At 39.0% G+C, this 21,715-nt stretch overlaps 1 protein-coding gene across 2 annotated transcripts in view; it reads right to left on the reverse strand.

The window, feature by feature from the left end:
* Positions 1–74: 74 nt before the first annotated feature.
* The window catches only part of DCDC2 (doublecortin domain containing 2), a 71,238-nt gene continuing 49,597 nt past the window's right edge, over positions 75–21,715 (reverse strand). For both annotated transcript variants that reach the window (XM_030042024.2, XM_030042023.2), the window contains 3 exons: positions 16,637–16,737; positions 4,500–4,844; positions 75–3,227 (listed from right to left, as the gene is read on the reverse strand). In XM_030042024.2, the coding sequence (XP_029897884.1) occupies positions 3,120–3,227; positions 4,500–4,844; positions 16,637–16,737 (554 nt within the window). In that variant the 3' untranslated portion in view covers positions 75–3,119. The remainder of the gene's footprint in view (positions 3,228–4,499; positions 4,845–16,636; positions 16,738–21,715) is intronic.

Raw genomic sequence — 21,715 nt, forward strand, 5'->3', positions numbered from 1 at the left:
GGTTTATAAAGTCAGTCACCCAAAGATAGACTTAACATCAAACAGGCCTTGATATGAGACAAAACACAGGAATATCTGTGTGCTAGTTCTCTTTAATAGCAAACTATTTTTAAAAATAAAAGCAAAACAAGAAAACAATTCTTAAAAAAACCCTCAGAACTGTAGCATATAAGCTTAATAAAATAACATTATATAAGCTCAACAAAATAATGTATTTCTCATGTAAAACTGAGTTAAGCCATCACACACAGCAAATCCAGACAGAAAAACTATTTGCAATACCACCTGTACGCTTCGTTTAATTTCTACTTTAACATCAGAATTATTTGTTATGCATAAACTAACTTCTCTATATAAAAGAACCTGATACAAAATCCGTGTTGTCAGTGTTGTAAGGTGAATGATAAAATGGTTATATCTCTATTTCCAAAAAGTCTGATTTGCTATTCTGAAGAAATATATCCTGTCTTTCTTACAAGAAAACAGAGGGGAAAACATTTTAAAGCCTGAATAACACTCATAGGGATTTCATATTCCCATGAAAGAAAATGATCATATTACACTTCCCCAGAATTTAGTTTGAGCTTTTAAATTACTCTTATTGATATCTGTGAGTCTTATAAGCATGGAAGACACCAAACATTTGGGGAAAAGGGAAGAAATGACGGAAACTGTTGGCAGACAGAAGCTATAAATAGAAACCAAAGGGAGAAAAGTATCACCATACAAATCCCTCAGTTTCTTCTAAATATTGTTTCTAGGTAAAACATTTTGAGGTTAACGTTCTCCAAATTGAGTACCTCCATCAGATATTTTTGGGTGCCAATTTAACTTCAAACTTTTGAGCATGAAGAACATCTCAGAGGTTGTTCAAGCCTTAATCTGCAATAAAATGAAGCAAGTAGAGTATTTGGTACACCATTAACTTCTAGAGAAGAGCCCATTCATAGTAATGTCAATACAAGATTACTGTCATTTGTCTTGATTCAGCAACACATTTAAGCCCATGCTTACCAGTAAGCATCTGAGTTACTCAGCTCTAAGTGAGAAAAACGCAGCATTAGCCATTTTCCTTGGTCAGCTTTGCACAGAATTTTCAGCGGGTAAGTTCCCCCAAGCACCCCAAGGACACAGAGCTGCCTTCTCTGGATGGTTAAGTATTGTTTAAGGGCTTTTAATGCTACTGCATATATTATTCCAGTGTTGGATTAACTATAAAGGTACCTAGAGGATTTCTGTGTGTTATTTTTCCTCACTAGCATGTACAGTTATTTTATTCATTCTGTTTTGTTTGTTGTTTTGTTGTTGGTTTGGGTTTTTTTTTTTGGGGGTGGGTGGGTGGGTTGGTTTTTACTTCTTAACTTGAAATGTCTCCTTAAATCCCAGTGAAATCAAAGGTATTTCAGCATAGGCTTAATTGCTGTATCAAATAAAAGAAGCATACATACTTGCTTAAGAGCTTGGCCGAATTAGGAGCTTATTTTGAACTGATCACAAATGTAATATTCCCTCAGACCTTTATCAGACAGTTTAACAAAAGACACGGGAATTATAGACAGAGATGCCACAGGGCAAACTGTTCTAACCCTGTTCATATGGTTTTTATCATTATGGTTTTTTATGCTTACATTGCCAATACTCAGAAACATGCTGAAGGATCTCTACGTATTTCTACTCCATCGGAAAAATATATTTAATAGTTACTGGAAAAAGTGAAGATGTTTGTATGAGTTTCAGTCATGACAAGTGGTTCTTCACATTCCTCAAACAGTGCTTCGAGTTCAATTTGTTCATAAATGTAATTTTTGTCTTAATGGCATGAAATCAACAAAAAATGATATTTAGTTTCCCATAGTAATAATTTACCAGCATTAATAATAAGGAAAGCCACTATTTCTTTTGTATAATTAATGAAATTATGCTCAGGGCTGTATCTCTATGAACTACAAATTATTCCTATTACTAGCAGAGAAACAGTAAGAGCAATGGAATTAGTGTCATTAAGAGAACTAATACTACGGATCAATGCCTTATTTACTAATGCAAATTAAGCCACAGCCTATCAAGAGCCAGCTTGCTCAAAAAGAAGATGACACACTCCCAACCATTAAGGCTACATAAAGGATTCATAAATGCAGCGATTGTTGCCTACTTTTACAGAAAACTGGCCACCTCATCCTAACGTGTTTCATATTAAAATGGCTCCATTCACAGCAATGGTTTCATGGCAATTTCAGTCAGAAACCAGGCCTATTGATTTTTTTTAATTAATAAATTAAATTTCACATAGACCGATTTACAAATCCACCCAAACTCAACTTTTGAAACTAATCTGCTACATACTCTTCCTTTACTTTTTTTTTCACTATGATAACAATTCACTGTTTAGTGAATCGGTGCAGGACAATCAACAAAACTTCTTGCTGTAAATGGGAACAAGCTGCAGTATTTGTAGGCTGTCTACATATATTCACAGTGCTAAATAAGTGTTATTTATCAATGTAAAAACTAACAATTCTAATTAATATATTGAAAGTCCACTATTTAGTAACATTAGGACTGACACCTCATTATAGTACACCATTTTTTGTGGGCATAAGTTGATTAAGTGAGGAACATATTCTAATTATATCTTAATTTTATGCCTGAAAATCATACACATCATGTGGAATTTTAAAGGAAAAACTACATATGTCCACATTAAAAGTAAAAAGTCGTTTCTCTTTTCTGAACAAATCTACAAGAAGTTTTGACATTGAATTTGGGTTGGGTTTTTTTCCTTTTTCTGGAACAATGTCATTTTGGTGTTTTTTCTATTGCTGCTAACCATCTTATACCACAGAATAGTTCATTTATTTCTAATACTACTATACAGTACTCTTGTACTTACCCCCTCAAATTCTATCAGAAAATCTCACCTTGTAAAAATAATTCTATGTTCTTCTAGTAGCTATTAATGTTTGTTTTCTCTATCAGTCCTTATGGCATTATCATCTCAAGACTCAATGTGTGGGTACTCAACCTATCTTCCCATTATAAGTTATCAATAGCAAAAAATAACATGCTTTATGTTTAAGGTATTATAATTTTTCTTCTTCTGCTCATTACATTATTTCCATCTATGCAACTGCAGCATAGTCATTGCTCTGGTCATTTCTTTCACTTTCCTGTGGGCTGGTGATTGTCACCCTTGGATTTGTGGATGCTTTTTCAAGATGGGAATCAACCTAGAGAAAAAGGACAGGTACTGTTAACTTCATCAGGTAACAAAGATTTCAATTCATTTCAATACAGTGTTAGCACATCACACTAAAATTTCCGCAAGGTATTTGTAACATGAAAAAATGTTTTCCAAGAGTGATCACATTAACATTTTTATTTACCTTATGCTTACATACCTTCCAAAGGAGAAAGTACTCAAATTAGAGATCCCCCCCCCAGTTCTTTCCTGAAACATGCAGTTACCCACATATCCATTTAAAGTGAATGCTCACTCACTTTCTCCACTTCCATAAATAACTTCAGCTTTTCTAAAAACTAACAAAAAAAATCAATATATCAAGCATAAAATAAATTCAGGGCCCAAGAATACATCACATTACTCAGCTCTCTTAATTGAAAAATGTTCTTGTGTGTCGTACAGAAACAGAAGAAAGCCCAGTTGCAAGGTGCAAGAAACCATTCCCAGCATCACAAGAAAAGCAGAGGAACAGTCTGTTTTTCAGCAGCCTATAGGCAGGGAATGTGCAGCAAGTTGTTCTGCTTCTGACATTCAAGAATCCCACTCTTCCCAGATCTGGATTCTCCCTGTCAAAGCAAGCACTTCGTTTCCCACGTTCTGTTTGCTGGTCAGTTCATCTGACAGTCAGAGTAGTCCATGTCATTTTTCTGGGCTACATGTGTCCATCTAAGCCAACATCATGTTACCGTGTCTCCTAAATTAATAGGTTATTTGCTTTCAGACTGACCAAAGCCCCTTGTTTTGAGGATCTTGTTCATCTCCACTGTCTTTTGCAATTTCTAAGAAAAGGAGATGAAACTTTCACAAAGCAAAGGCAAGAGCCCTTTATGAAATGCAATTTCTGTGAAAGTCAACTCATCAAAATAATGAGGCACTGTGGTTTCATGAACACACCCTTCTGCTCTGTCCTAAAGGACAACGTATTGTGGAAATATATAATGATTATGCTTTTCTGGAAATTGCAAGAATTTTTTTTATTACTTTTTTTCAAAATTCAGAATACTCAGGAAAGCAGGAGATGCAGATTCATCAAATAGCAAGAAACATCTGCTTTCTCAGTTGGAGGGCATGTAATGTAATTACTGATGTAACTGATCCATATAGATGGAAAACAGCTTTTCTACAAACTGAAGTTCTCATAAATGCTTTCAGGACCATATCAGGAGTGAGCTACTTAGAGACTAGCTGAGAAACCTAAGGCTGAGATGAATGAGGAACAGTAACTTAAGAACAACAAGCTGAAAGAATAAACACTCACCTGGTTCTGACTGTCAGAATCCTCTTTTATTTCTTCTTCAGGCTGAAGATCACCTTGGTAGTTCAAGTGCTCCATTCCCTCACCATTTTCTTCATTTTTCTTGCCATTTAAATGGGTAAGTTCCTCTTCCTCTGCTTGGTCAACATTCTCTGTTTCTTCTGCTTCATATTCATAATTGTAATTTAATTTCTTCTTGTTTTCTTCCACTTCACTTCTTTCTTTAACAGTTTCCCCACTTTTCTCTCCATTCACTTCTGGATATTCTTCCTGTCCTTTATATGCCTCCTCTCCCCTGTCATCTTCCTCTTCGGCATTTTCTTCTTCATCTACAGTTTCTGCTGGCCTCTGGTGAAAGGAAAAGCAGCAGCATAATGAGGCATTTTTAATCAGAATGCTCCATGCAATTCTGGAATGTGACAGACATCAAAATCACAATTACATCATTACTGAGGAGTAAGTATGCTAATTTGAGGTTTGTCTACATGGACAGAAAATGATGCTCCTGTACTAACACCCCATAATGCACTCTTATTCTCCATTAAAAATGTGTTAGTGAGATTTAAATTTATTACACTGGGTTAATCCATTTGACCATACTCAAAACAAATGGAATGAGCTAGATTTAATTAATATAGCAACAGCTATTTCATTCCAGATATTCCAGGTTCTCCAACATTCTAGCATTTAGTACGTACTTGTTTCTAAAGTCCCGTCACAATAAAATATCATCCATCCTTAGCCCACAAACTGTTCCCCAAGAAGCGTTTTACCTATGGATCAGTGTCGTGGTTTAACCCCAGCCAGCAGCTAAGCACCACGCAGCCGCTCACTCCCTCCCCCCCACCCAGTGGGATGGGGGAGAAAATCGGGAAAAAGAAGCAAAACCCACGGGTTGAGATAAGAACAGTTTAATAGAACAGAAAAGAAGAAACGAATAATGATAATGATGACAACAGCAATAATGAAAGGATTGGAATGTACAAATGATGCACAGTGCAATTGCTCACCACCCGCCGACCGGCACCCAGCTAGTCCCCGAGCGGCGATTCCCCGCTCCCACTTCCCAGTTCCGATACTAGATGGGATGTCCCATGGTATGGAATACCCTGTTGGCCAGTTTGGGTCAGGTGCCCTGGCTGTGTCCTGTGCCAACTTCTTGTGCCCCTCCAGCTTCCTCGCTGGCTGGGCATGAGAAGCTGAAAAATCCTTGACATTAGTCTAAACACTACTAGCAGCAACTGAAAACATCGGTGTTATCAACATTCTTCTCATACTGAACTCAAAACATAGCACCGCACCAGCTACTAGGAAGACAGTTAACTCTATCCCAGCTGAAACTAGGACAATCAGGCCATGCCATACCAAGCAGCCCTGTTGTGTCTTCTATGCATCCACAGAAAAGTAGCAAGAGAGATGAGGCCGACCCACCGGTCACTTCCATAACATCATTCCCCTTCCCAAAGACCCCTCTGTAGGGTGGCATGGTTAGGATTTGTTTGACATTTAGCAATCATTTTTTCCTACACAGTCAGACCAGCAGACAGGAGGAACAGGATCTTGTCCCATATTGAAGAAGAGTAAGCAGAAACTCACTATAGATAAAGCTGCTAGTAGCATCATTTCATGACAACCTGGAAGACTGATGCACATACTATCTAGTTTCTGCCATTTGTCTTCTAGTTTCAGCTTGGAAGATTCACCTGACTATTCAGTGAACCCGTGCCCCTGCTGCCAAGATGACTTATGTACTTGTGCTAAGGTTTGAATGAAAATAAAGAGAAAAAAAATCCCACAGGAGTGACAGGGTGTCTGCCTCCCACACAGCTTCATCAGACCCTTAAATCTAAAGCAAACAAGCTAAGATCAATAGATTATCTCTTAATCAAAAGTGTTTGGAATTTTACTATCATTAGCAGCTTCTTTATGCAGGCAGCTGGCTGCTACAGACCTATAAGTTATGTCTTCTAAAAATCTCTTCCCCTCACTAATACTAATGTTTCAAAAGAATTCTCTCATCACCTTCAACATATTAGTAAAAGCCAGTTCAGCAATACCAACAATTGATTGAAGCCTCTTGATGAGACCCTTTGCTTTTGCTTTGATATCTAAGTAGCAACATAAGACGACTTTATTACGCCAGTGCACAATACCGCATTGACAGCTTAAAAAAAAGGACAAGTTATTGAGTTGTAATAATCCACAGAATGACCAATTACTAGAAATATTACAAGGTTACCTGACCAGATAAATAATGGCTCCATAAGTAATTTCTGAAGTACAGTAGTCTCTGTGTGTTTTTTATTCGAGTCTTCCTGACTCACTGTTCTGGGTTTAGCTGGGATAGAGTTAATTTTCTTCTTAGTAGCTGGTACGGTGTGTTTTGGATTTAGTGTGAGAATAATGTTGATAACACACTGATGTTTTAGTTCTTGCTAAGTAATGCTTACCCTAAGTTAAGGATTTTTCAGTTTCCCATGCCCTGCCAGCAAGCAGGTGCACAAGAAGCTGAGAGGGAGCACGGCTAGGACAGCTGACCCGAACTAGCCAAAGGGATATTCCATACCATGGAACGTCATGCTTGGTATATAAACTGGGGGAAGTTGGCCAGGAAGGGCCGATCACTGCTCAGGCATCGGTCAGTGGCTGGTGAGTAATTGCATTGTGCATCACTTGTCCTTTCCTGGGTTTTACTTATCTCTCTTTTTTTTTTTTTTTTTAATATAAGAATGGTTTAATAACTATAGTAAAATAAAATATAACAATAACAATAATAATAAAAATATAAGAATAATACTAATAATAGTAATGAAAGGAATATAACAAAATAAATTCTTTTCATCTGGTGCCATCAAACTGACCTTATTACCACTAAAAATAAAAATTAAGCAAGCCAAGTCTTTACAGACACCTTCAAAGAAGGCACCATCCAAAGCAAACTTGAGCCAACTTTGGAAACCTCCAGCACATAAAGACAGTGAAGAATCTGTAGATCGATACGTTCTCAGAAGTTACCTGCTAGTCTTATACATGTGACCTACTAATTTGTTTTAGTCTTCTAAGGAAATTAGCAGCAATGGATTCTGACCAGAAACAGGGGAGGGACAAATTAAATGCACCAGACACCGCTAGCTAAAAGTAAGCAGTTTTGGTTTTGCCTAATGACACCTGCTTGCTATGACATTACAAACACCAAATGAAGAGTGGGTAAGAAAAGAAGAAAAGTAAACCCAGCCTTCCTCAGTTAAGTGTTGTAGTCATCCAAGATGTTATTATTTGCAGCTTTTTGTTACTGCATGATAGTGGGTACAATCAGAAGAGAATATCTGCCCTTACCTGAACTGCTGTAGTATGGTGGCTCATTTTGGACTGCAGAAGAAGGTGTGTAGACTTTACACCATGGTGTAAACATGTGTACCCTAATGCATATGCTTTTACTGGTTTCATTGCTGTGGAAGCAGTCTTTGGCATAGAAGCACAATGGACATTCGAGGCGCAGTAATTTCCTAAGGTGCTATGCTAGCTAGACTCATTAGACCTTATCTGTCTAAAACAGATGTGGATGCAAATTTTTTAAGAGTTAAAACTGAGTAACATAGAAGATAAACACAGCGTTATTGAACTGTACCCTGAAACTCACTGGAAGCTCACAGGGAATAAGCATGAAATGACATTCAAATTTTAACTAATTTAACTTGACCAGTCGAGCTAAATTGCCTGAAAAATAATAGTACAAAACAAGGTCAGTAAAACAAAACCCATCAGTGCAAGTATAATGTTTTTATAGTAACTGAAAACTTCAAGATAGCTGAGCATAGTACTACAACGGTTATTACTACTACAGACAAAAATAAAAAGTCATGTTTACAGCTAATAATTGGAAAGCAAAATGCGTTCTTCATTTAATCTCCTTTCAAGCTGGACTACATTAGAATGGACATTTCAAACAAGTTAAAATCAGCATTGATCCAGAGGAAAAGACCTTCTGCAAGGTAATCTAAAATGCAGTATGGTTCCCACTGCATGCAGTCATAGGTAGGCTTTGAAATGTGAGTATGACCACAGACGACGCATTTCAGAATGCACAGCAGACCTAAGACAGGACTGTAGGGAGGGAACTGAAGGCCAAAATCACCCACCAAATCATACACTGCGCTTTACATAAAAAGCATTGATACTTTCTACTGAGATCTTACTGATCTACTAGCTATACATGAACTAGCTTTCTCCATTTTAAGTACACCACCTTCACTGAGAAAGAGATATACTTAGCAAAAGTTAGATTTTTCATATTTAGGGAAAGAGAATGTTTATGTGCATATATACATGCAGGGAAGAAAACAGAAAAAGGGAGAAAACCGGAGTTGTTTATGGTCCAAAGCCTGTAAATGCTGTACATGCTTAACTTTACCTTCTTAAATAGTTCCAGTGATTTCAGTGAACCTGAAATAGTGAGCTAAAGCCTATATTAAAGTGCTTGCTGGGTCAGGGTATAATTCAAAGTCCCCTGGAGTCAATGGGAACCTTTTCACTGAATTTGATACACTCCAGCCATCCCTCCACCTACAACAGTACAAAATGCCTATTACGCATACATCAAAGTTGCTGCAAACTGTGTTCTCTCGGTCAGAGCAAATCAGGATGGGCGTATTGAAGGACTCGCTGACAAAAGACTTGTATATGTACATTGAAAGGCATATTCAATGAAAGGCATGTAGAACAACTGAAGTCATTCTCAATTTCATGCTGGAAACATGGACCCAGCTTGCCTTCTGGAAACCTCCTGACTTACTAGCAGGTTGATGAGGAATAGAGTGAATTTCATTTTGCATTCAAGAAGTATGATTGCTTGATGGTATTTTTAATCTCAGCAAAAACAGAGTGTTTAAAAAAGAAAGATGTATTCTAATTACACTCATCATGCTATCATTCATTAAGAGCTACATTACCAAATGCCATCATCATTCAAAAGCAATAAGTCAGGAAATCTTCAGACGTTGAAGCATTTGGCTTCTTTTCCTCTAGGGATGCTAATGTAACCTCTCAGAAGGTTTGTACATGACTGATACTAGAATATTGAAAAGTGCAGTATCACAAAACATTTAAGGCGGAAATTATTTTGTACCATTAACGGAAAACATAATTTTGCTTTATTGAAGCCATTTGGAAATGTTTACTTGGCTAATGGTCACAACAGACAAACAATGAGGTAGACAACAAAAATCTTAATGGTCACAAATACTGGCATGAATACATCTCACAAATGGAGCATCAGGAACACTTAACTTTGATTGCACCAAACCTCTCCAGAACAGAGCTGCCCCTGCTCCTACCCAGTCAGGAATGCTTTGTAGCAACACTGCACAGATTCCAACAGCAAAACATTTTGTTCCCAAACCAGATAGGGTTGCTAAGTGACAGCAGCCCTCTTCTCTTCCACATCATTTACAAAACCCAGGCTCTTAAAAACAAGCAAATGAATAGTTAAGGGTTCATCAGTCTTACACTTCCCACGTAGTAAATGCACTGTTGCTCCTGAAGGCAAAAAAGTCTATATTGCCACAACATTTAAACTCCAATTTTTTAGTTGGATGCTTTTTTTTGCCTTTTTTTTTTTTTTTTTTTTTTTTTTTTTACAACAAATGCAGCACCTGAGTCCACAGAGTCTAATTTTTCATAAGATTGTAGCACCCAGAAGTCTAACTGGAATGAATGGAAACTATGTAACTGAAGTGTAGAAAAAAACAGCTTTTCAAACTCCATTCCTCTGTTTCATTGTGTAGTAACTGGAAGCATGCATAATTCCTTAATCACAAAACAGACATGGCAGAGAAGAAAACATCTGATCAGATCTTTACTTTTCTAAGATGTACCTAAGTCAACAATATTTTTCTCCATTTATTTCACTGGCAATCATGTCTAGTTTTTCCATAACATTTTCCACATGTACATTAAAATTTGCCTAAACTTCACACCCTACAATACAGTATGATCTGCTGAGCATCCCTGTAGATAATGAGAAGATTGATAAGCATTTAAAAAGAAGCCCTACTGAGGTTGCAAAAATACAGAAATGTTGTTTTTCCAGAAACAGTGTCTTCTACAATGAATGAAAAATGCCCTAAAAATTAAGCAATTTGAGAAATTGTCTGCTGTAAGATTGCTGGATTTTTTTCAAGACAGGTGTACACAGAGAGAGGAAACTTTTTTCAAAGTGCTATCAACACTAGTTTTACAACAGAACTGCATTTGCAGGCTTCACTCAGAAGAAGTGAAGGCCCTCCAACAGTTGGCCACACAGGCCTTTGAAGAAAAGATCAGACCTTGCTACTATAGCTTCAGAAATCAGAGTCATGCAATGCAGAAACCGAGGGAAAATCCCTATTCTCATTCTGAGCTGCAAGGAACCAACAAGAGTAAGTTTCCCTATCTCACACAGACAAACAATAAAAAAATTAAGTTTAAATCAGTGCAGCTGAAAGAAGAACATGCAGGGAAAAATCTTATCTGTTGGCTTGTCAGCACTCAAAATCCAGAAGGCTTAAATTACAGCTGCAGCCTTTGTAGTGAAATTTGAGCACAAAAAGTTCTGCATGTATTCTTTCCAAATGTCATTTTGAAATCCTTACTGATGTAGTGCAAAATATTTCCTCATGAAAAGTTCTAGCCTTTTTAATCAAAGAACGTCTCTTCGAGCAGTCAGCCTGTTTTAATGTTGAATCAATGTAAACTTTAACATTTTGCCTTCAGCAATAGGGAAGATAAACATTTTATTCTGTTAACTGAGGTGAATCTCAGGTCTCTAAAGCAAAATGTATACTCCATAATGAAAACTGCAAAAGAAAGGTGCAAATTTTCTGCTGCTAATGATACACTCCAGCTACAGAGAGAGCACCTAGGGGAGCTACACAATCTCACATCACATCACAGCCCAGGAAATGGGGAATAATGAGTGGCATCAGGACTGCATTAATCAGTGGACATGTCTGGAATAATGGAAAGTAAATGGCTAGTGAAAGAACCAAGAGTGTGAACATCTACAATCAGTGCCCGTTAGACAAATTTATCATCCAACAATTTTTACAAATAAACACAGAAAGAGAGAAGGAGATGGGGATGATGAATCTGGAGGGAAGAAAAAAACCAAATCCAGATTCGCTTTACATCACTTGAATCTTAATAGCCAGTATCATATACCCCATGGCAAAGTAGGCAAAACAACGTGCCTGAATTCCTTGTAGCGGTCATGTACTGCTGTTGTGGTTTAACCCCATCTGGCAGCTAAGCACCGCACAGCCGCTCACTCCCCCCCAGTGGGATGGGGGAGAGAATCAGAGGAGTAAAAGTGAGAAAACTTGTGGGTTGAGATAAAGGCAGTTTAACAGGTAAAGCAAAAGCCATGCTCGCAAGCAAAGCAAACCAAGGAATTCATTCCCCACTTCCCATGGGCAGGCAGGTGTTCAGCCATCTCCAGGACAGCAGGGCTCCATCACGCCTAACGGGGACTCGGGAAGACAAACGCCATCGCTCCCAACGTCCCCCCTTCCTTCTTCTTCCCCAGCTTTACATGCTGAGCATGACATCATATGGTATGGAATATCCCTTTGGTCAGCGGGGATCATGAGATGCCTCAGTTATCTGGGAATAAAAAGTACTCAGTGCTACTCAGAAGGACCTGACTTCTTGCCAGATTACTTAGGAAGCTATACATGAAGTTTTAAAATAAGAAATAAACCATGGCTTGAGTTGCAATAAATTTCAGTGCTTTGTTTGGCTTTTCTGAAAATATGAAAATCAGATTATTAATAGTGTGCACAACTGATTTTTTAATCCCCCCCCCCCCCCCCCCCCCCCCCAACACATCTGCTTCCAGTTCCTTGTCCTGGTAGCAAAATCAGTTGGTAGCAATTGAAAAACATTTCCATCTGAGGATGATGCATGGGCCTTGGTGCATGAGCTTAGGGGTACCAAGCAAGTTCCTAGCGTTGCAAGCTTGCCAGCACATCCTATGCTCACCGGCAACTGTATCAACAACCGCAGCTACCACTGCCAAGTACAGAAGTGGTACTGGAGAGCTCACTATTCTCCCCTCCCTAGTGATGGTCACCATCCTCTGGCTGAGGCAAACCAGTAGGACACACGGCGGAATGGGCAGAGCTGTTGCCTGTGCTGTAGGATCTCCGTGGAGAAGTAAGGCGGCCGTCGCCAGCGCTCTTGGATTTCATGTGAATCGCAGTCAATCTAAAAACTAAGACCTGACAACCCAATTTACACTGTCAAATGCTTTACACTACCCAGAGGAATTCTTTACGCACCTTCAGAGGCCAATAAACAGGCTAATCATTTCTCAATTTGATTATTACACTGTCGAGACCAGGGCAGGATATACTTCAGGATGTCATAAGAAACAAAGATTAAGACGACAGGTGGCATGTTCTTCCCCAATGTCAGTACTATCAGTACAACCCAACACATCCTCATTATCACAACACCTCACGAGGGCAACTGCAATTAACAGGGCTGATGAGCCCAATGGTGTTTAGCACATAAGCCTCTGAGGCCAGGGCAGGTATTTGCTGTGAAAAGACACAGCTGTAGCATTCCTTATATCAGGGACCAGGACAGTCATGCTCTTGCCTCTCAATCAGCTTATTCACACATCTTCAAGAACAATGCCTATAAAACAGCTGAGCAACACTCCTTCCCATTAAAATGAATAAATCACTGGGAATGATCCTTCTTAGAAACAGCAGCCTGAAATAAAATGGAGAGATCCAGATGGTTTTTTTCAGATGTTATGATGCCATTCTTCAAAATGGTTACAGCAGCAACTTCATAGGTGGCTTTTGTTAATGTACAGATTAGTAATGCAGGCAGAAATTGATATACAAAGAGTAAGGTCATAAAACTTCTATTTTCCCCTCAGGCATTTTTTTAAAAGCAGAACATAAGCAAAATGTATATATGTCTAGTATTCTTTCACCCAATACAAATAAATTGAAAAAAATTAGCCAACTAAATAGTAAGCACAAAAACCTAAGCTTACTAAAAAAAGTTTATAGGACTGAAATAATCAAAGAGGAACAAATACAGAATCACAGAAAAGTTATGTTAGAAGAGACCTCTAGGGCAGTGGTCTCTGAACTGTTTTGATTGCACAGTCCTATCAGTAAAAACTTTTTCAGTATGATTCCCCATTATATGTATATTTATTTATTTACAAATTATATACGTGTACTACTAAAGTTCTAACATTTTATCCTTGCACCCCAATGGACTGTCTTGCACACTGCCTGGGCTGTGCACACTCCACTTTGAAGAGTACTGCTCTAGGGATCATCTAGGCCAGTGCCCCGCTGCACTAACTTCAAAGTAAAAATAAGTTGTTTGAGGCCCTCGTTTAGTTTTAAATATCACCAAAGGCAAAGATTCCCCACCCTCTTTGAACAGGAAAGTGCTTACAGTTCTCAATGTTGAAAACATTTTTCTTATGTCCACTTAGAATTTTCCTTGCTGCAACTTTTGAGCACTGCCTCATCCTTCTGCTGTGCAACACAGAGAAAAGCCTGGCTCCGTCTTCTCTGTTACTCCATCTATAGCTGAAGAGAGCAGTTTGATCTGCCTTCTCTTGCTTAGCCTTTAAGGTGAAACAAACGCAGTTCCCTAAGCTTCTTCCTGTGTTATAAGCTCTAGCCCCCTAAACTTTTTAGTGTGTTGCTGTGCTGGACTCTCTCCTGTTTGTAAATCTCTCTCTTGTACTGGGAAGACTCAAAACTGGACAAAATATTCTAGATGCAACCTCAGAGGTGCCAAGTCAAGGAAGATAATCAGTTCCCTTGATATGCTGGCTGTGCTTTTAGTAGCCCAGCCTGCACAGTCAACCTCATCGCCAAAAGGAGGCACCACCAACTCATTGTCAACTTGCTAGCCGCAGGAGCTGCATGGCCCTTTCTGCGGTTGCTCCCTAGCCTACCTGTGCCAAGACCGTACCAAGACACAGTTACTGCATTCTAGGTGCCCAGGTTCACATTCCTCTTTGTTGAACTTCACGAGGCTCGAGACAGCCCACTCCTTCAAGCTGTTGAGATTGCTCTGAAAGGCAGCCCTGCATATCAGCTGATAATGACAGTTTGGCTTTACTACTGGCCCTGGATAAGGCTGCATCCCATGCCATCATCCATGTTACCAAAGAACATGTTAAAAAGTATCAGACCTAGTATCAAACCCTGAGGACCACCATCTGTAGGTGCCAGTTAAATTTCAACCAACTGACCTTTTACGTCCCACTGAACTAGTCAGTTTTTTATCCACCTTGCAGCCCACAAATCCAGTCCCTACCTTCCTTAAGGATATCTTCCTCCCCATATCTACCGCACTTCTTTCATTTTCTCCTACAAATATGGAAGTCTATGCTGAAAGCAAGATAAATGACAATAACTGCTCTCCGTTCACTCACAGAGCCAGCTATTTCATCACTGAGGCAAAGTGGTTAAGTGTGATTTGCCCATAGTAAATCCATGTTGGTTATTCCCAATCACATGCATTGGTTTCCATTTCTCAACAAGCTTTGGCTTTCCCAATTCCATCCCTGCATGCCCAGGTAATGTCTCTATACTGCTCCTTAGCAGTCCATCTTCTACATACCACACATGTCTTTTAGTATGAGGTCAGGAGTCCTCTGTTCAAACCAGCCTCCTGCTATACCTGCTTGTTTTCTTGCACACTGGGATAGTTCTTGTACTTTGAGGAAGATGCCCTTGGAGATCAAACAGATCTCCTGTGTTCCTCTGCACTTCAGGGCAGTCCCGTACAGGATCCTCCCTGCCAGTTTCCCAAACAAGCTGAAGTCCACTCTCCTGAATTCGAGTATTTTTATTTTGTTATTTGCCATCCCCACTTTCTCCAAGGTCTTAAACCCTATCGTCTCATGGCCACTGCAACTAAGGCTGCCACTATCACATCCCCAACCAGTTCCTCTTTACTCATGAGTAGAAAATCCAGCAGAATGCCTAATCATGTATCCCACTACCTACATCAAAAAATTGTCTCCAACACACTCCAGAAATCTCCCCGATTGTTTGTGCTCCATCAGGTTGCCCTGGGTAATTAAAGTGTATTTACAAACAACTATTTTTAACTCCCTCCCTCCCTCCCATTTGTTTACAATCTCACATTAACAACAGTTCCTCAGCACTGAGCTGACCACCAGGAAGCCAGAAAAATGCCCAAGAATCCCTTATGTTGTTGGGATGATTTTTAGCCTTTGAAATCTATTGGGTAAACTGTGATTCCTTACACTGCAGCATGGATCAGAAATATTTTCTTGTGGCCTAGGTGGCTGGCCCCAAGCCATTATCAACAGACAACGAAAGCACAATGCAACATCTTGTGGACGGGACATGGAAGTTGAACAAGTTGGAAAATTCCTACAAACACATAAGATGAAAAAGAGGACTGTCTTGTGAGCAATTCACTAGCAGAAAAAAAAAGGTAATTTTTCAGCAAGTGATTTAAGCAGTTCTACTCTCCACTTCATTGGAATAAACTTCAACTTACCTATTTCCTGTATTATTTCAGTTCACAGGATTTTCTTTTAAAAACAAATCAAAGTAAAACAAAGGGGATATAATCTTATGTTTAGTTATCAAGACCTATTTATTGCACATAAGTCTTATGATTGAAAAGTTGGCCAACTAAGTACCATGTTGTTCCAACAGAAGAAAGTACTGGCAGCTTTAACAAAAATCAGATAAATCCATGCCTGTTTGTGGTTCAGGACTGCAGGAATTCTGACCTTGATTCTGTGCCATAGTCCCTTTACACTGCTCCACCAGTATAAAGGGACTCCAATCCAGGTGGATCTATTTGGTAGGTTGTGATAGTAGGGAGTCCCAATGCTCTAAGGCCCTATAGGGGCTCTCAGAGCAGTTCTGAAGCTGATGAAAAGGTAACTGATATTTGACACATTAACAGAGAAAGGAAGATTTGCTAAAGCTCCCATAAAAGAAGCCATATCATTAAGCTGTTACAATCATCCCCACAGAATTATGCTGTACACCTGAAAGAAATTGGGGAAAGAAAAACAACACACAACCTGTGATCCTAGAAAAGCAGCCGTTTATTTAAAGCTTGATCAATACCTGGTCCAGGGGAACTTCTACACGAGTATCTTCATCTTCCTGCACTTCAGCTGCTCCCCACATTTCAGACCCCTCTTCTCTGGCTTTGTAAATATCTTCACCTACAATGGAAAAGATACAGAGTGGAAGGAAGTGCAGTCCAATTGTGACACTGTGTGGCACAACTGCTGAACTGCATTCAATTTTGTTTCTGAGAGCAGGTTTCTGAGCTGACCCACCATTCCCTATACAGTTCTTTTAATGAAGTTTTCAATCTCCCATTATTGTCAATTTGTTTTCCTTTCCTTTTTAATAACAAATACTTACATGCTGCACCATTAGGGAAAGGGAAAGGGAAAGAGAAAGAAACAGAGACTGAATAAAACCCTGGATCTGAAGTTCCTCCACTTCTGGCAAAGGTCAGGAGTGAATCTGAACCTAAAACATTACAACTTATTGCTTTTATTTCTACAGTCAATGATAGTACCCTCTAGTAATTAGCATTGTAACACACATCTAGCAAAACTCTCAGGCTCTGAACCAACAACAAACATGGTGAACCAGGACAGGAGTAAAAGATTAACAGAAGCAGTTGGGATTAACGCTACTCCCCACCCCTGGGCACGTGCAAGTAGAATTATAGCTGAAACTCCACATCCACATCAAAAAAGCACATAGTCCTCGCTAACAAGGTTAATGGCTACAATGATATTCAATTTTGCAAAGATTTTACACCATTTAGTTTGAGTAATTTTTTTCCCCCCAAGTGTAAGTAATAACTAGGGGCCTTTGAAGTTTCTAATACAGGTCTTTCAGTATCAGCTAACTAGGAAAGTGAAGACAGGTACATACAGAAAACAAACAATTCCCAGGTGACACACATTACTCTCTCCCTTCTCCCCAAACTAAAAACAGCCCAGAAATTAAAAGCACAGATTACTCCAAATCATCTCCCCCTCTCTCTTCATTTAACTAGGAAAGACAGATGGTCCTATGCTGATGTGTTCATATCTGACATAATGAGTAACTACTAATTAGAAAGAGGAAAAAATATTTGTGCTGTTTTGGACTGCCTCTTAATTCTTCATAAAGGATGTGAACTTGATAATACCAATTGGCCGTGCAAATTGATCTACATTGCTGGACGCTGTTAAATAGACAGCCCTAGCGTAGCACTGAACCATTCACAGAACCATTGAGAAGGAGGAAAAATAATGGATAAAAAAATAAGACTCAGAGAAATCCAGAGTCCACCTGCATAAAACATCAGCATTGACTACTCTGGAAGTTACTTTTCCAGTTACTTTCTCATCACTATGAGAGCCAAGGAAAGAGTTTACCCTGGGAACAAAATTCTGAGGCATACCATACCGCTGCAAATGGCTAACTGAGGGGAGGTGCCAGTTCATCCAGATGGCCTTAGATGTCTACTGACAGGCCACTGACCAGACCACCAGAAATGAAAGCCGTTCTCACAGTTTGAAACGAAGAGGCATAAATGGGGGAGCCTACAGAACACCACAGTGATATTCCAGAGTGGTACTGCTGGCTGCATCTTAGGACAGTGGTTTTCTGATGGGCATAGCAGCTTGAGTACCTGAGTACCAGTCCTGCTGGAACCTCCCCACCCTGCCAAAAGATCTATACTACTCATCCTCTGAAAGTACTGGTGTTGGAAATACCACAGGGTTCTTAGCATCATTGGTTGGATTCTTATCCTAAACATCTACACATCTTGAAAAAGATCCCATCTTCATGCCTGGAAATAACAATTTTCTTTTCTTGATTTCTTTTTTTTTTTTTTTTTTTGTGGATTATTAAATATAATGCATCTGTTGTAGTATGTTCCACTGAAACCAACTAAGGACATCCAATATTTGCTGGCAGTATGGTAAATCTTGGACAACCTATGTGTATGTATCTCATTACAGACCCCCTTTGCTGAGACAGGCTTTTTTGACAATTTCAGCAATAAAAATATGGAGCAGTTGAGAGTAGCAACAAAATGCATCTGAATGGGTGCTACTTGCACTTTTTTCAAATAATCAATGCACTTCACCTTTCCCATTTTTACCATTTTTATGAGCTCCCTAAGTGACAGAAAGTTCTGTTTCTCTTGCTTGATATTATCATTGTTGCCTCTCGTCATAGACATTAGACTGAGATATAGATCACCACCATATTCTGAGAGAAAAATGTAATGTGTTCCTTGAAAGCCACTGTGATGACTCTTCTAATTCAAGGCCTTCCCTTAATTACCTAAGAAAATAACCTTGTCCTAAATTCCTTGGCTCACTGAACTATAAAAAGTCAAATCAGTATCTGAGACAACTGCATTTAATATCATCATTATTCCTTTTAGACTCTGTAATAACACCTTTGCCTTCAAGGTCCTCAAGTCTTTAAACCAAAACGGGGATTGTCTGGCCTCTAGAGGTAAAAGGATTTTGGTGCAGAGGTAATTCTCATCAGGTTTTTCTCCGGCAGGGCAAAAAGAAGTAGTACAAGGGAGATGAACATGTGTTGGCCCTGGAAGCCAAATCCACAACATTCATCTCAAGAGTTGAGGATTCTCAATTTTAAAGCACCTCTCCTTAGAACAGTAGATCAGCCTTAGGGCTAAGCTGAATAATCCAGAAAAAGGAGACAGATATGTAGTATTTTCAAAAACCTTAATCATGAAATCAGGAGGGAGGGAGGGAGAGGGAAGAAGACAGTAAGTTTCTACCCAAGTCATGCAACCAACTTTCCCATTCCAAACAGTGTACCCAAAAAGCTAGTAACAGGGGGATTTCAAGAAGCAAAACCAGAAATTCCCCATGGGATTTTGTCCAAGCACTTTCTAACAGGGGTCTGCTCAGAAAGCTGGTCATAAATGAAAAGAGATTAGTTGAAAAGAGCTCTGCACAACCTTCCAGCATCTCAAGGATACCACCGTTCATTGTCTTGCATGGAAAGCACTCTAAAACGAAATAGTGAAATAGCATTCCTGCTCTTCCACAGAGTGGAGGATGCCAAAACTAGATGGCAGGCTGCAATGGGAAAGAATCGCAACCACAGAAGTAACCAAAAAAACTTCAAGGACAGTGTTTATAGACAAAATGGGAAATTATCCCATTTTCAGAACAGCTGTATTCTTTGAAGAAAGCAAGTAGTTAAAGAATAGCGTATTTCAAATGCATATAACACAAAGGATTGCTAGTTGGTTTCTGAAAGGATGGCAGAAAAGATTTGTTGTCAGAAAAGGAAAAGAAAAAATTATTTAAGGAAACAAGAAAATTGACAAGAAAAGGGAAATGAGTTATTTACCTCTGCACAAACATGAAAGCATAGAAGACAAATGTCCAAAACACATGTACCATTAATAGTCAGGGAAGGAAGAAAAACACTTAGGTCTGAAATGTGCCAAAGCAGGTGAAAAAAAAAAAATGACACTGACTGAAAAATGGGAAAGTTGTAACACTTGAACAAATAAAAAATTCCAAAGAAAATGGCAAAGAATGAAATTAGTCTTACATTAGGATACATACTCTTGTCTTTTGGTACCAAAAGTGAAAAGAAATACAAAAATCGTAAAATAGTTTACAAAAACTTAACTTGATTAAATAGAGCATTAAGAAAAGAGCTTAAAATGTAAATATTATTAGAGTTGCTACTCTCCTTCAGCCAGAAGTATTTACACTTTTTGCATGTGAACTTACAAATATCTGGAGGAGGGCAGCTGAGTGAAAGGCTAACATATTACTTGTTTATGTGATTCTGTGTCAAGATCTTGTCAGCAGGAGTTTGCAGACCACATTAATCACTATTATCAGTGCTGTCAGTTACTCAGCACCTCCCAAGCAAATGTGTTAGGTTGGGTAATTTTGCCTCATATTTTACAGGTAATATTTCAGAAATGTTTTTTGGTTTTGGAAAAAAAAAAAAAGCACAAAAAAATCTTATTGATGCAGTATTTCACTTCTCTGAATCATTAGTCACCTTCTACACACGGCTCTAAGGGAGCGAAAACCAAAGCATTTTAGAAAACGTTATAAATTACATTAAAAAAAAATTCGTAAGCCTTCATTCTCTATTGTTATGGGCTTATATTGCAATCTCTTCTGAAGTTAGAAATAAATAGCATATCTTACTGAAAACAGAATTCCCAGCACTTCCATTAGATGGAACATTTATGCCTACCCCAAATGGTTCATAAAATACTGTAGATTAAACATGTTCCTCATACAAGAGCTAGTTCTGACTTTCTGTGCCTCAAACTAATTGAAAATTGGCCACAGTCAGGGTCATGGCAATGTTGGGGCAGAAGAGCTCAAAAAGGGGGTAAGAAGGGAAGGTAGGTCCAAGCCTTATAGTCAAGCTGTGGCATACTCTACCCATTTGCTCCAAGTTGAGTAGAATACGATGGCAGCAAAGGATTCAAGGGCACTTTGAGCTCCAAAATGTCTCCCTACAGCTTTGCTGACAAGTATAAATCAGAGGATTTATTTCAGTTAGGTTCTCAGTTCTCCGTGCCACAGTAAGTGCTGCTTATGTCATCAGGCCAAGCAAAATACTATTGAGAGTCTCCTGATGTTCTGTAAGGATATTTTTCCATGGTGTCCAGATAACCAGAAGAGACTGGATTTTTTCAGGTTTTGCCAGTCACTGTGTGAAAACAGACTGTCTTGACCTAAAGATCACCACTATTTTTTATACCTTACACAGAGAGAAGTGAGGTAACCTACACAAACATCTCCCATTATTTCTGATTGTTTTAAAGCGGGGTCATGTTCAGTGATTCAGGCAAGAGGGGGAAAGAAGAACCGCAGAAGGGCAAAGAACAGATCACAAGAGGGAAAAGGCATTCAAGAGGAGCAGCCAACTGGAAAGAGAGGATATGCAGAGGCTGGAGGATGTGGACACAGAGGGAGATGATGAGGGCCCAGTAATGTTAGAAGAAATATGTGGAATGAGGAACTGTACAAGAGCAAATAGAAAGATGAGGAAACAGGGATGGAAATTAAGGGAAGAACTGGGGTCCAGCACACTGGTAGGAAAGCAGAAAAATGCGTTACATGCAGGGGAAGGGTAGAAGCTTAAAGGAAGGAGGGGGGAGGA

This window comes from Aquila chrysaetos, chromosome 18 (genome assembly GCF_900496995.4).
Source record: "Aquila chrysaetos chrysaetos chromosome 18, bAquChr1.4, whole genome shotgun sequence".
Taxonomy (NCBI): Eukaryota; Metazoa; Chordata; class Aves; order Accipitriformes; family Accipitridae; genus Aquila; species Aquila chrysaetos.